The sequence below is a fragment of the Bacillus rossius genome, chromosome 11, assembly GCF_032445375.1.
Source record: "Bacillus rossius redtenbacheri isolate Brsri chromosome 11, Brsri_v3, whole genome shotgun sequence".
NCBI lineage: Eukaryota > Metazoa > Arthropoda > Insecta > Phasmatodea > Bacillidae > Bacillus > Bacillus rossius.
Genome location: NC_086338.1, coordinates 51240836 through 51255395, shown reverse-complemented (window position 1 = coordinate 51255395; position 14560 = coordinate 51240836). Strand labels below are relative to the sequence as shown.

Here is a 14560-nt window from a genome sequence, read left to right as displayed (position 1 = left end):
CACGTTATCGCCAACAGCTCGTGTGTGGCTGGCGCATGAATCAGTTTAGCAGGAAGAAGGAATGACGCGGGTGGACTGCGCAATGCCGCGACTGCGGGGACAGGAACGAGACGACGCGAGGTCTCACGGCGCACATTCCTGTGACGAACAAGGGCAACCGCCCTCGGCGACCCTTCAGTGCTCGGGGGAGCTGAACTGTTGCCCCTTGGATGAGCAGCCATTTAGGATTTTTCTGACAGTGGTTAGGTTAGGTTAGGTTAGGTTAGGTCACTTTACAAACTAACCTCTGTCAGAAAAATCCTTAAGGGCTACCCATCCAAGGGGCAACAATTCAGACAACCTTTCAAAAACACCACTGTCAGAAAAATCCGGATGGGCTGCCCATCCAAGGGGCAAGTATTCAGGATTATTTAAACTCTTAAAGGAGCGTGTTTTAAGAAATTGGATGGGCTGCCCTTCCAGTCTCTGTACAAATAAACCACTGTCAGAAAAATCCTGAAGGGCTGCCCTTCCAATGGGCAACAAGTCAGTCGCCCCCGGTGCTCGAGCACAGCGAGTCAAGAGGGAAGCTATGATCGACTTTCTTTTAAGGAAACACAAAACTCCTTCAAAGAAAGTTATTCGACAGTAATAAATTGTGAACATTCAAACCAAGTTTATTTCATTTGCACCCTATTGTTAAAAGACCCCGTATACCCAATTGCTTGCGTGTTGTAATGTTCAAATAGAAAATAAACTATAAATTCGAATTAAAAACCATTATTGCACGCATCTAAATGTGATAAAATGAATTTTTTTTAAAGTTTTATTCATCATTGCCCTAGAATTATGTTTAATGTCCGTCGGCTGACTGCTTCATACGACATGGGTCCTGACTCTCAGAACCACGAGACCCAGGGTTCCACGGGATTACTTTCAGGAACCGCTGGTCTAGCAGCTGTAACGAGAAATGTTTGTGATTTAACTGCAGACCATAAAACGTATCTATATACATAAGAATTATACTTTTAGTTCGTTCAAAATCTTCAATCTCAGAAAGTTCTTCACTAATTGCTTTGAAATTTTGACACAACGTTCCATTCGATTACGCAAGTATTTATGACAGGTAAAAGGATAAATAAAAATACTGATAGGTAAAAACATACGATTTTTAATTTTTTCATTGCTATAGAGTGACACACATAGAAATATATATAAATATATAGAAAGAGAGCTAGAGAAAGGTATAATATATACGTAGATAGAGATATAGAGAACGTGTAAGTGTGTACCGACTTCAAATAAATAAATAAAAAATTGAGGCATTGCAACGCATGTCGGGCATTAGCTAGTCTATAATAATAAAAGAGAGAGTTTATCTGGTTGTGTCGTTCTTACACTGTGAGGTCATAAATTCCTAGAGACGTGAAATTTTAAGTTCCAGGTTGGCTTAAAACGTTGGTTTAACCAGTTCAATTTTCAAAATTTCCCGGTAGAGTACTCCCTTTTTATGAGGACGATTCTATACCCCTCAGGCCTCTTTACAAAATATGTATCATGGCCATACTAGCCTCTTCTTGGTGGTCCTTTATTTTACTATCAATTTAATTCTGAATGGCCTCCTGTTTCAACTGCGGGCAAACCTAGGGCCTACACTGGCGGCGGAACACGGCCTTGGCTCGCGCACACGGAAAACTGCCGACTTCCCTTTCCGGCGTGAGCCGACACATCACCACGGCCCGTCCTCTTGAACAATCACAACTTTCAAGGAGTTTACTTCAGCGCCTTCGTCACTACCAGACGGTAGAAACCCGTTTGTAATATCACAAATGTACCTCAGGAAAATAACAATGTTGAAAAGTACAGGCACAAAAAATATTTAGTTGGTTCAATTTTTACTATGTTATATAATTACATTTACTTTAAAAGTTCTAAGTAAGAAAATAAAACACACATTTTTTTTTCGTTTAAAGTTAAGTTATAAACTATGAAAAACAAACCCAAAATGTTTTTGTTCATAAAATATAATCAGGTGGTTCGAAATTTGCCATGTGTACTGGGCTTCCACCAAGCGTTGTTTACTGCCAAGACGGACACAGAACAAATTTAAAATAACCGCATTAATACATTACTTGCAAGCCATCAGTCTTTATTAAGGAGTTTTTAAGGATTATTAGAGATATGCAAGGACTTTTAAGGGCCCTTAATCAATTTCAGACAATTTAAGGACATTTTAAGGGTATTAAGGAGGCTACGCTTCGCGAGCCACGGGAGGCGTTGTCTTCGGTCACTGGGGCGCCAATCACATCGCCCGAACTCCGGCGGTGGTTGCTCGCCCACCCACCAGCACCGTCTACGGTTCACCAGCACCGAGCACCGAGCACCGAGCGGTGCGACGTCCACTCTGGTCACGAGACCACTCAAGTCCTGAGGCGTCCCTCACGAAACACCCGCTAATTTCAACCGTATCCACGTTGGTGAATATGTCCGGCGCGCCCACTGATGACAGCATACTAGTTCTTTTGTCAGTGGCGGACACGGGAATTACTTTCAAGAGGGATTGGGGGAGGGGGGGGGGTTAATTGTGGGGGAAAAAATTTAAAAATAAAGTTAGAATTTGTGTAGGCTATTCAAAATACATTATCAATCTCAACATGAACTCAAAAAAAAAAAACTTTTCACAGAAATATCACAAATTATAACATGGAAAAGGAGGGGGGAATTTATAACCTCCTCCCCCCCCCCCCCAAATCAAAAGTTCGCGCCACTGGTAATAATCACATCGGTTATGCCTGTAATTGCTTCGTCAGGTGAAAGAGAAGCTGCTGTTTTGCGCATGATTTTTACGTGTGCGGAACCAGAATAATTTATTTGCTAGTTATTCAGAAACGGCTTTCATACGTCCAAGAGCCAAGGTCACACAGGCGAAGGGACTCTCGCTACTCACCCTGGAGCTGCGCGAGGCCTTGGGGTCCAGGTAGGTCCTCAGCTTGTTGAGGTAGTGCGCGGGCGGGTCCTTTGCCTGCACGCGTTCCTGGAACCACACGGAGCACAACGTCACGCACAACACCGGGGGAGCTGAATTGTTGCCCCTTGGATGGGCAGCCCGTCAGGATTTTTCTGACAGTGGTTAGGTTACGTTAGGTCACTTTACAAACTAACCACTGTCAGAAAAATCCTGAAGGGCTGCCCATCCAAGGGGCAACAATTCAGACAAGCTTTCAAAAACACCACTGTCAGAAAAATCCTGATGGGCTGCCCATCCAAGGGGCAACAATTCAGACAACCTTTCAAAAACACCACTGTCAGAAAAATCCGGATGGGCTGCCCATCCAAGGGGCAAGTATTCAGGATTATTTAAACTCTTAAAGGAGCGTGTTTTAAGAAATTGGATGGGCTGCCCTTCCAGTCTCTGTACAAATAAACCACTGTCAGAAAAATCCTGAAGGGCTGCCCTTCCAATGGGCAACAATTCAGTCGCCCCCCTCTCAACACCAATACCCATGACCAATACCTGTGAAATTCGCGGATTCATTTCGCGATAGGATAGAGTCCAAATATACTTTTGACATTATTTTGCTCCAGTGATTGGGCCACAGTTTATCTGAAGGACACTAAGCCAATGAAAAAATCTTCAACAGAAGAATTAGCGAATCACGATCATTCCAGTCAACAGGTGTTACGAGTCGGTAACCAATCAGCAGATTTAATTTGCACGAGTGCGTAGAGGATCATGGAGTCTAGCCTTTAGGGATTTGAAATCGCGAATTTTACAGGTCTCTACCCATGATCAATACCTGTTCTCTGGGACGTGTCCGACCACAATATCACGTGCACTACATTTACAATCAGCATCTAGTGGGACAGTTCACAAATATCTGTACGAGTAGTATTACATTTTGTCATTACGAACATTAAAAAAAAATTCAGTGTTTTGTTTAACTGATCGTACGTATTTCAGAAAAAAATACACACACAAAACATTTTTTCACTTTATCTTCAACTGTCATCGCTGTAATTCCAGAGTTGGATATAATGAATTATTGTTCGTGCTCCACACTTATTGGACGAATAGTCGGAGGAAAGAAACATCGCAAGCAACAGAAATAGAGTAACGAATAATGGTAACGAATAATGGTGATTCACCCCCCCCCCTTAAAAAAAAGTAAAGAGATAACAAAAAATAATCTAATCCAATCCGCGCCTGAACTTTAAGTTTTTTTTGTAAAAATGTATTATTTTACTGTGTGTAATTAAAAAAAAAACTTTGCTTCTTTTGAACATCAGTTAAAACCAGGTAGTCAGAAACCATATGTGTCATAAATTCGTTGATATAGCCTTTTGAGGGGCTATAATTGTTCTACATTTCGGACTCTCTATTTAACTGCGAGGCATTCCATACCACCCGAAACACTCCCGTTTCTAGCCCTCCACAAACATGGCAGCAGGGTCCGCCACTGCTGACAGCTATTGAGTATTACCCGCAGTGTGCATTACAATGGGCATTTACTCTCTCTTTACAATGCAAGGTATCTGCTATTAGATCTGACCTTGTTTCAGTCTCCTCTGTTGCCAGATATGTCCAATGAACACAAATGTTTTAGTCACAACATTGTTATGCAATAGAAAAATTTGAAAATGTAAAAAAATATATATCTGGAATGAGAATTTTGGAATTAAATTTCCTTCTTATATGTCATTAATAAAACGTAACTGAACGAAGCCATCTTGATTTCAAGTGTTTTTGCCATCAATTATTTTTGTATAAATTTTTTATTCACTTTTTGGCTCTGTTTGACCATTGAACATTATTAATGGAATGACTTGTTATTAATTTTGATCGACTGCTACACAAAGTTTCTCCCATGATAAGTATAATAATTGGTAATAAGAATTCACAAATTATTTCTGTCAGAATGTATACAACTGTACCTAATAATATATGTTATCAGAACAAGAAAAAAAAAATGATACAATTGAAAAACATATAACTTACGTCAAGTACAGATCATATTAAACATAATAATTTTTGATGTTAAAAAGCCGGGAACAACCTGGCAACAGTTGGCACTACTGCCTGCGTGAGACAGGCTATAGGACAAACGATATTAGAGAAGCAAAGCTGTCCAGTTCAAAGCGGTCACTCTTTCTTCGGCGTCAAAGCGGAACATTCTGAGTTTAACGTTCCTTGAAAGTTCTCCACTTTTTAGAGTAGTTTCTAGGCCTTGAAAAAAAATATATTTTTTAATATTCATGAAAATAGCCTAATAGTATTTTTTTCCTTCTTGACAGCGAGACCATTAGAGACGGTAACATACTACATGGAACAGTGATATTGGGGAAGGAACTGGTCATGTCCTGCAGTAAGGGAGTATCTCGTAGCTCGCCTGGAGTGGTTCCGTGGGAAACCACGGGGAACCATACATGACACCAGGGGCGTAGCCAGGGGAGTGTTTTAGGGGTTCAAACCCCCCTCCCCCTTTAGCACCAAATATTTAATTAATTTCTTACTCATCACTCAAACAAATTTTATATTAAAATTAATAACATTTTAACCATTACAATATTTAAATTTAAGTACCGAAAACTGCTAAAATAGCACTATTTTACACCTTAAAATCCCAATTTTCTCGGTGGAGGACCCCCGGTACCTTCCGCTTTAATACGGAGAGGAGGGGGGAGGGGGGGGGGGGCATGCTTCTTAACACCCTCCATACACAAATCCTGGCTACGCCACTGCATGACACGGCAGTTATTGGAACGAAGTGTACTACCACAGCGCCGATAGCGAACACACACCGACGTGTGTGTGCGCGCTGGTACAGAGGCGCCAGGAAGCGTCTGGCGGTAGACACGAGGCAAGGAGGCGACCGCCTGCATCGCTGATGGAACTAGCGGTCATCTCCCCTCCCTCCCGCCCTTCCTCCCTCCCTTCCACCCACCCACCATCACCCCACTCCACTACGGTCTTCAAAACACAGCACAGGCTGGAAGACATGCTTCCTAAACTACAGCTGCAGGTTCATAAGCTGAAAACATCTGTCCTACCTAGAGCCCGTCTACAATAGTCCGAACCTGTGCGTGGTCCGCGTCCTTATCCGAATGTGAGTGACGTCACATTGTCTCACCGAAAACTGCCCTGTCCACAATTGCGATGTCTAATGTCCGAATGTATTGATTTAAAGTTGTCACCAGAGCGCAGTAAATGTGCCAAACCAAATGTTTTTGTTTATTGTTTGATGCTTTGTATTATGAGATTGAACTTATGAAAGTTGCGGGGATTCAATATTATATATTTATTCAGTGAGGCAAAGTGGCTCTTCTTGACTTACAACACCTTCCATTTCCTTCAATAACAAAAACAAACACCACGTTTTCAAACGGGAATTGGAAATTCAAATTTCGTGAGTGTTCTGTTCTTTTTCTGTGTCCGAAGTACACGGGTTGGGACAAAAAGTTCAAATTGACGAATGTCTTCGGACCAGATAGGTTCGGACCTTCGGCCAGTTGACGCATGCCATCAGAGGGTCACGTGGACCAATCAGCGACGAGTGTCCTTCGGACACGTTTAGGACATTGCTATTGTAGACGGGCCTTTATGGTCGAAGTGCTTCTCAACGCTGGTGGTGTACGGCTTCCTACTTGGGGCTGAACAACATTTTTACTCTAAATGACACAAAAAAAGTATTTAAGATATAATACCCGAGGGTCTGGATTATGTTTAATTTGAAGGAGTTCCACAAATCAACGCAAATTTCGTCATTGTATGTAGAAAAATTATTTCATTAAAATTTTCGATGAAATAATTTTGAAACAGCGACAAAATACACGGTGTTGTAGAACTTCACTAAACATAATTCAGACGCTCAGTGATCCATCTTAAATTTTCAACTTATTTTGTCGGTAGAATCCTAAGATGCACCATTAGTACCAATTTCCGAACTGTCAGTTACGGAGCAACACAGAATAAACTTATATGCGCACATTACTAAGTATTTGTAAAAAAATTTAAATGTGCAAAATTACCTGTTTTTTTTTTTTTTTCACATTTGCTAGCAGTTATGGGGGCACACCCAACATGTAGGTCACATGTCCCGCAAAACCATGGTCTCAAGTTTCCACTGTCGCACTTCTGTACCTCCCTCCTTGTTCTACGGCCAGGTAGTCCTACCGGACCCGGCCGTCTACGGCTGGTCTTCAGAACGCGCACGGAGGTGGCGCTGACCGCAACCCGGAACCGGAAGTGGCGGACACGCGTGACGGTAAAGTTGCGTCGTAGCACCCCTGGGGGGGGGGGGGGGGGGAAGAGAGAGAGACGTAACACCCCAGCTGCGGACACTTCGTCTTCGAACCGCCAGCTATCCTGGCGCCGTTGTCTGCCCGGGTCCACGATACGAGAGACTATTGTAACACCACTCTCCACTGGTTCGGATCCCACCTTCATCTCGGATAGAACTTCGAAAAATTGTAATATTTGCTTAGAGTGGTTCATCCAAAGCTTTAGGAGGGGAAAAAAAAAAAACGGGATTTTAAAACTGCTCAAGATCCGAGTTGTGTGTTTACGAAAACATGTAAGAACACACTGAGATCGAATGAGTAGATATGTTTTTTCCGGATTTCGGTATGAACTATATTTTCATAACAGCGTTTTTATAATAATGTTTAGGCACGAAACACCTGGTGCAGAAAACACTCAAAGGATGTTTTACACCTTTATCTTCATAACACAAATACACCACTGACTACGTATACCCACTACATATAAATTTTTATCGCTCAAGCCATTTTAAGGACGTGAAATAATTTAAAAAACTTAATACTGACGTCACATCACGTGTAATGACCTTAGCAGTTTTATTTCATTACGCATCATCATCAAATGCAAAACCATAACATGACCTTGTAGTATGATTTTTTTTCGAGTAAAAATTTATTTTTGGGCCGAAGTGGGCGCGAACACGAGTGCAGTTGGAGCTTGCCTAGGCTGAAAATGAAATGAAGGTTACGTTTTCTTAAAATCAACCCCGACACGCGCTGACGTTAATGAACGAAAATGCGTACAAGTTTGTTATGAATTTCGCTACGCTTTAAAAATTTTGTTTTTCTCTTTCCAAATATCTAAATTTTAACTATTATTTACTATTATTTTCACCGACAGCTTTACAGCAGACACTTTAAAAATGGCGCCTTTTGTTTTCGTTTCCATCACATTACGATCGACCATCATTTCAACCCCTTAGGTCTTGTTTTCTATGAGAAACACTGAAAATTATTTGTAGCGACGTTTCAAGTGAATAACTCCATCTAATGCCCCCGTTTTTCACTTCCTTCAATTATACGTATAAGGAATATTTATTCCAAAATTCAAGTGTTTATAATCAATGGTTGGTGGTCGGGGATTATATGACACGTCAGATTTTACTTTCACGCGTGGATTAAAAGTGTATTTAAAATTAAGTAATTTTAAAAGCAATTAGCCGTTACTTCCGACATGCTAATAAGCTACGGACACAAAAGAGTGGTCGAGTTGGATAAAGAGTGGTTATTTCTTCGTAGATTTGAAACCGAAAATTTGAAGGGAAAAAAGTCAACATTACATATTTAAACATAAAGTGCAACAGCAAATGCCAGGGCTGTCACAAAAATATTATTTAAGGTGTTCATGGGGCATGAAATACATTTCATAAGACTAAAAACTATTTTTTCACGAATATACAATTTAGTAAATGAAACAAAACAAACACATGAAAGGTCCAGTGCGTGTTCGCGAGCTGCACGTGTTATGAAAGAAACGTTCTCCAAGATCTGCCCACTTCTCCGACTTGTACACACTTCTTCCCCCGACCAGCAGTGGACTTTATTCTCGAGTCTATATGCTCCAGTTATCGCTACTGTCAACGGACATTTCAACTACGCGGGAGAAATGTTGTACCGGATGCCGTCATTCTGCTACAGTGGCGCCAGTGGTGGTGACAAACGTAAACACTGCAGTGTGTCTGGCGCACATAATAACGTTTCATTTTTTATCTTCATTGCTTTTGATTGCTTTATTATAGTTTTGCTTTGTATTTAAATTTTATAATATACAGTAATCATGTTTATTGACTTGATGTAAAAAAAGGTTACTATATGGTGGAAAGTCGTTTTCTCCGATAAATTACAGCAGTACACTACTTACTCTCTTCAGTACACACGCAAAAATATACGTAAATATTAATATTTGAACCAAATACGAAATCTTTTAAAGCTTCAAGTGAATAGAAAACTTGCAATGAAAAGCATGGATACCCAGAAGACATACAACAGCAAGATGTTATGCAGAATTATATATATACATGTGTAATTATATTAAAATCCAGGTTCACGAAGGCCTGTTGATCTTTTACTTTATGGTATGTACCTTGAAGCGAAAATAGCCAACATGAAGATGTTAATATACCAAGGACTTCGCCGTACCTCAAGGAGGAGTTTTGCTTCAATATTTCCCAGGTTTCTAAACGTTCCTTGCATGCTTCTCTAAGATGCCCATACCTCCAACTTGTACAGCTAGCTACTTTATTATTAAAGTTCCGTTCGTCCTAATTTATTCATTAATCAAGAACGGAAGTTTTCTTTTTTAAAAAAGCCAAACTTTAAAGGACTTTGAAAACAAAATGGCTGGAGCAATGTTAACGTCCAAGTCTTGAACACATCTACAATCCTCTCTATTCCCCCACTCTCTTCCTCCCTCCGCAAAAGAGATAACTTAACCGGAGGGGTATGTTTTTGGAGTCTGAAAACGGGTACGTAGAACAGTTTTCGACGATGAGACATTAAGGGCTCACGGTCCATGTACTTAGGTACATTGTTTATAACATATCATATGCTAAAGACTAGGAGAAATTTCGGAAATGCCTCCCTCTTCCTTCCCCCCCCCCCCCCCCCCCACCACCCGGATGATGGAAGGGTCAAAGTCCCCGAATTTTCGGGACAACGAATAAATCGATGTACGTTCATTTTGACGTACCCACGGTTGTCAAATCCCATGATTTTTCTCTTTCACGGAGAAAACGTTCGTGGTGGTTTGCGTCGTCGTGACATTTGTTTCCCACGAGCGGTGATGGAGGCCCCCTCCCCTTTATCACCCTAGCACCGCGAATCCTCTATCAGTGGTATACCACGTGCTCCTCGCCTGGTGTTTTATGAAAACAGAAGCAAGTTTTTGTATTCTGTGCAGCCATCTGCCATGTATTGAACCAACCTAACCACCATCTAGCTAAACTAAATACAACATCCATAACTTTACAACCTGTTTTCTCAGTACAATGTACAGTCTGCTTGTTTCCTTTCATATAGATGCCCTTCCGATTATGGTTTGTCCCATCTACGCCACTAACACAAATAACTTTCCGCCACCCTTTTTGGGATTAAGTGGCGATTTTTTTCTCTGATCTCTACATGTCCTAAAATCTAAATTCCTCACTATCTGGGGCTGAGCGGAAAATCAAAGTTAAATTAACCCATATATTTTCTTATCTACATTTAATTATTTTACTTATTTTGCGACATAACGGTTTGGTATATCCTTTATTTCAATTAATGCTTTTTTTTTGACGTGACAACGTCTAATAAATCGATGAACGCCGGCTGCACGCACGAAAAAGTGTCCTGTAACGCAAATTGTCCCGTTACGCACATTGTCCCGTTACGCTCATTATACGCTTGCGCCGCAATTCTCTCTCTTCCACACGATTGGAAGACAACCATCGATTAGACTTTTTCGAGGCACATTAAACTTGAAACACTCCCATTCGTTTCCTACTTTTCCTATCATCGTCCTATCCTTAACAGAATAACACAGATTGGAAGAAGTTAAAATAGCAAACATAACATTGATGAAATGATTGCATTACTTTTATGAATAAAATTGAATCATTTTTTTTATTGAATTATCACTATTTTGTATGGATACAAAGAAGGAGTGAAATGAAATCTACAATTTAATGGATAAATTTACTTTTATTTGCACTCATTAATTCAAATATGTTTATTACTTTAACGAAGAGATTATTTTAACCATAACTTTTATACATGTTTGCTATTTTTAACTTCTTCCAATCTGTGTTATTCTGTTAAGGATAGGACGATGATAGGAAAAGTAGGAAACGAATGGGAGTGTTTCAAGTTGAATGTGCCTCGAAAAAGTCAAATCGATGGTTGTTCCAATAGAGTGGAAGAGAGATAGATGCGGCGCAAGCGTACAATGAGCGTAACGGGACACAGCGTAACGGGACTATGTGCGTTACGGGACATTTTTTCGTGCGTGCAGCCGGTGTTCATCGATTTATTAGACGTTGTCACGTCAAAAAAAACATAAAATAGTGCTTTTGAGTCATAACAATTGTACAGGAACATTATGAAAGGAAAAAAATAATTACTAACACAAATTATTATTTTACAGGATAAAACTATTTGTAGCAGTCTGTCACTACTTACAAGGCCTTCCATTAATTGGTCGATCAGAGCTAAAAAAAATTTTAATACTGAAAAATTATTTTTAAAATTTAATGGTTGAAACCAAGATGGTGTCTTTCTGATTATTTTTAATATTTTCAGACGATGCTCTTGATGAAATACACGAAACTGTTTTTCAAAAAAAAAATTCCTTCCAAATTTTAATCTTAAAAATTTATATATAATTTTTTCTTTAATACATTATTAAGTAGGTGTATCTAAAACTTTGTTGCTCTTTGCACACATATACGGACAGAGAATACCGAAACAAGGACAGCGCTAGTAGCAGATATTGCGCATTGGAAAGAGAGAGTAGACTGCCATTAAAATGCACACTGCAATCTAAGGATCAGACGCGCATATGTTGTTCTGTCACAAATACTTTCAACAGACGTCCGCTAATGTAAAACATGATGAGAATATGAAGTTGCGCAAGTGGTCGTAATGATAATCACTTGCACGACTTTTTTCATCCATTATTTTACACTTGGTGAACATGTGTAGTAAGTATTTGTGAGAGAACAACAAATTCAAGGGAGACATCGTGTTAAGATTTACAAAGCAGCCCGTTTACAGTAATTACTATATAGTGAAAAAAAAAAATCAAACATGGCGCGTGGGACCGAGCCTTAAGATTCAATAATTTAAACGAGGCAGCCCTGACCCGGGTTCGAATCCCATCGCGGCTATCCCAATCTCGGTTTTTCTCAGTTCTCTGAAAATCCCTCTCCGTGCCAACGCTGTAACGGTTCCTCGCCTCAGGCCGACATACTTGGGCTGGAGTAAGGCCGTAACAAGGCTTTTGTGAAAAGGGGGGGGGGGTTATGTTATATGAGTAATTTTTTTATAACTGAATATTAAAATATTGTCACACTAAAATCTCAGGGAATAGTGTACTTTTAGCTCTCCAACGTTTACACATCGAAATTTAAGTAAGGATTTTGCTTGAAAAAAATAAAAAATAAAACGGAACATATATTTTGGTTTATAGTTAAATTTTTTTTAAAAGTAATGTGTTATTGAGCCATTTGTTTGATGATTTCGTTAGAAAAATGAATAATGGAATAATCTTATCAAATTAGTGTATTGTAATCGGTCCCTCGATAAATCTACAAAGTTTGAATGAAATCTGGCCTTTTAAAGTGGGTCAAAATCACACCCGAAGGGAGTCGGTTACAAACATACAAACATACAGGTGAATTGACTTGATGTAAGTTTTTGGACATACGCCATTGCTAAGAACTTTTTCTGTTGAAGAAACACTAATAAATAAAATAAATAAAAATACACAAGAAAGACAAAAAACATACAAAATTAAGCAAACAATTGCTGTTGTCAACAAGAATATAAACACCACAAAATATTCTTGTTGACAACAGCAATTGTTTGCTTAATTTTGTATGTTTTTTGTCTTTCTTGTGTATTTTTATTTATTTTATTTATTAGTTTTTCTTCAACAGAAAAAGTTCTTAGCAATGGCGTATGTCCAAAAACTTACATCAAGTCATGCGCTCCCATTGCACAAATCTTTTAAAGATAACATACAGGTGAAGCTAATATAAAACGTGTAAAAAGTCATTCATATATGTTATTAAATACAGACTATCAGTACAGAAGCCCACTGTGGATTACAATAATCCTTCTCCACGTTGCTGTATATTTGGTTTTTTTAAAATCCCGGAAGGTGGGAAAGGGGAGGGGCAGGGGCTCCGGACGGACAACCCCCCCCCCCCCCCGGGGCCCCAGCGGTGTGGACTGAAGAGCAGACAGACGCGCCTCGCTGCGTGAGCTGTCCTTGGACCACTTGCGCGCGCCGGCCTGACTGCCGCGCGGAAACTGCGCCGTCCGGGGGAGACGTCCTCGCAGATATTGCGCGTCGGCTGACCGTTCCCCGGACTGCATCGAGCGACTTTCCAGGGAAGGTTTCCTACACGGCTACGCACGATACATAATTAGGGACCGGAAAAATTCGCGGGGGTTCAATGACCTGTAGGATGAACTCCATAGTTCTACGTGCACTCGGTCAAATGCCACCCACTCATTGGCTGCTGTCTTGTCAGACGTCCCAACGTAGCAGCCTGTGATTCGATACAGCTTTGGTTGGGTGTTTCTCATTGGCCCAGAGTCATCTAGGTGAGTTGTGAGCCAATAGCAGAGGCTGCATTGAGGTGTAACTATTTGTATTTTAGCCTATCGCGAAATTAACTCGCGAATTTTTCCGGTCTCTATATATAATGCATGTGGCATACTTTAAAAAGGAACTCTACAACAACACCTCACCATAGAAACATGAAAAAGGAAAGGAGAAAAAAAATTGAGGTGAGAGAAGAGGGAAATCTATTAAACCTGGTGGGTCTTAAAAGAATTGGAAATAATCACCCCCTGCTTCATGCCAACGAAAAGTGCCCACGTAATAAAGAATTGAGAGTACGTATAGAAAAATTATCTACCAAACATTTGAACATTTGAGTCCTTTCAAGTTTATTATGTCACCTAAATTAAGAGCCCATTATCAAATTATAAGCTACGCGAGTGACAAAGAATCTGGAATGCAATATAAGCATTTGGCCAATCGCGATTTTGAACCTTCTCCCCCTTCTCTATCTCTATCTCTCCACAGCTCTGTACGCTCAAGAAAAGCACATCCTGTAACTAAATAGTGTGACTACTGAACCAAAGGGCGTAATTTGTAAAAGGGGAGAGTTACAAGCAAGGGAGGGAAACAGCTGCCCCCCTTTCCGAAGAAGAAAAAAAATTGTATGTATAAATTATCAATTTCTTACGATCTTATTAATAAGTAGTCGTTGGTATTTAATCAGTTTGAAAATAAACTAATTTCGAAATAGAGATACGGTGTCATTTGTAAGTAGTCATAAGAATTACGGCCTTAGGAATTTTCTCTATAAATTTCATTTGGAGTTCGATCAGCCCTTGACCGAACCGGGCTGGTATTTCTCGTGTGAAGTTAGCGACAGAAACAGTCACCGGTGAGGCGTTTTCGCCGGCACGGGAAATATCGTCAGACAGGACTGGCCTGCGCTGCGAGCAAGAAGGGATCAAGGAGCGACTGGCTCGGGCTCGGGGTCGC

At 40.2% G+C, this 14560-nt stretch overlaps 1 protein-coding gene across 2 annotated transcripts in view; it reads right to left on the bottom strand.

Moving 5' to 3' along the window:
* Nucleotides 1-14560, bottom strand: part of LOC134536958 (formin-like protein) — a 123766-nt gene that overhangs the window by 36544 nt on the left and 72662 nt on the right. For both annotated transcript variants that reach the window (XM_063377071.1, XM_063377070.1), the window contains exon 3: nt 2927-3013. In XM_063377071.1, the coding sequence (XP_063233141.1) occupies nt 2927-3013 (87 nt within the window). The remainder of the gene's footprint in view (nt 1-2926; nt 3014-14560) is intronic.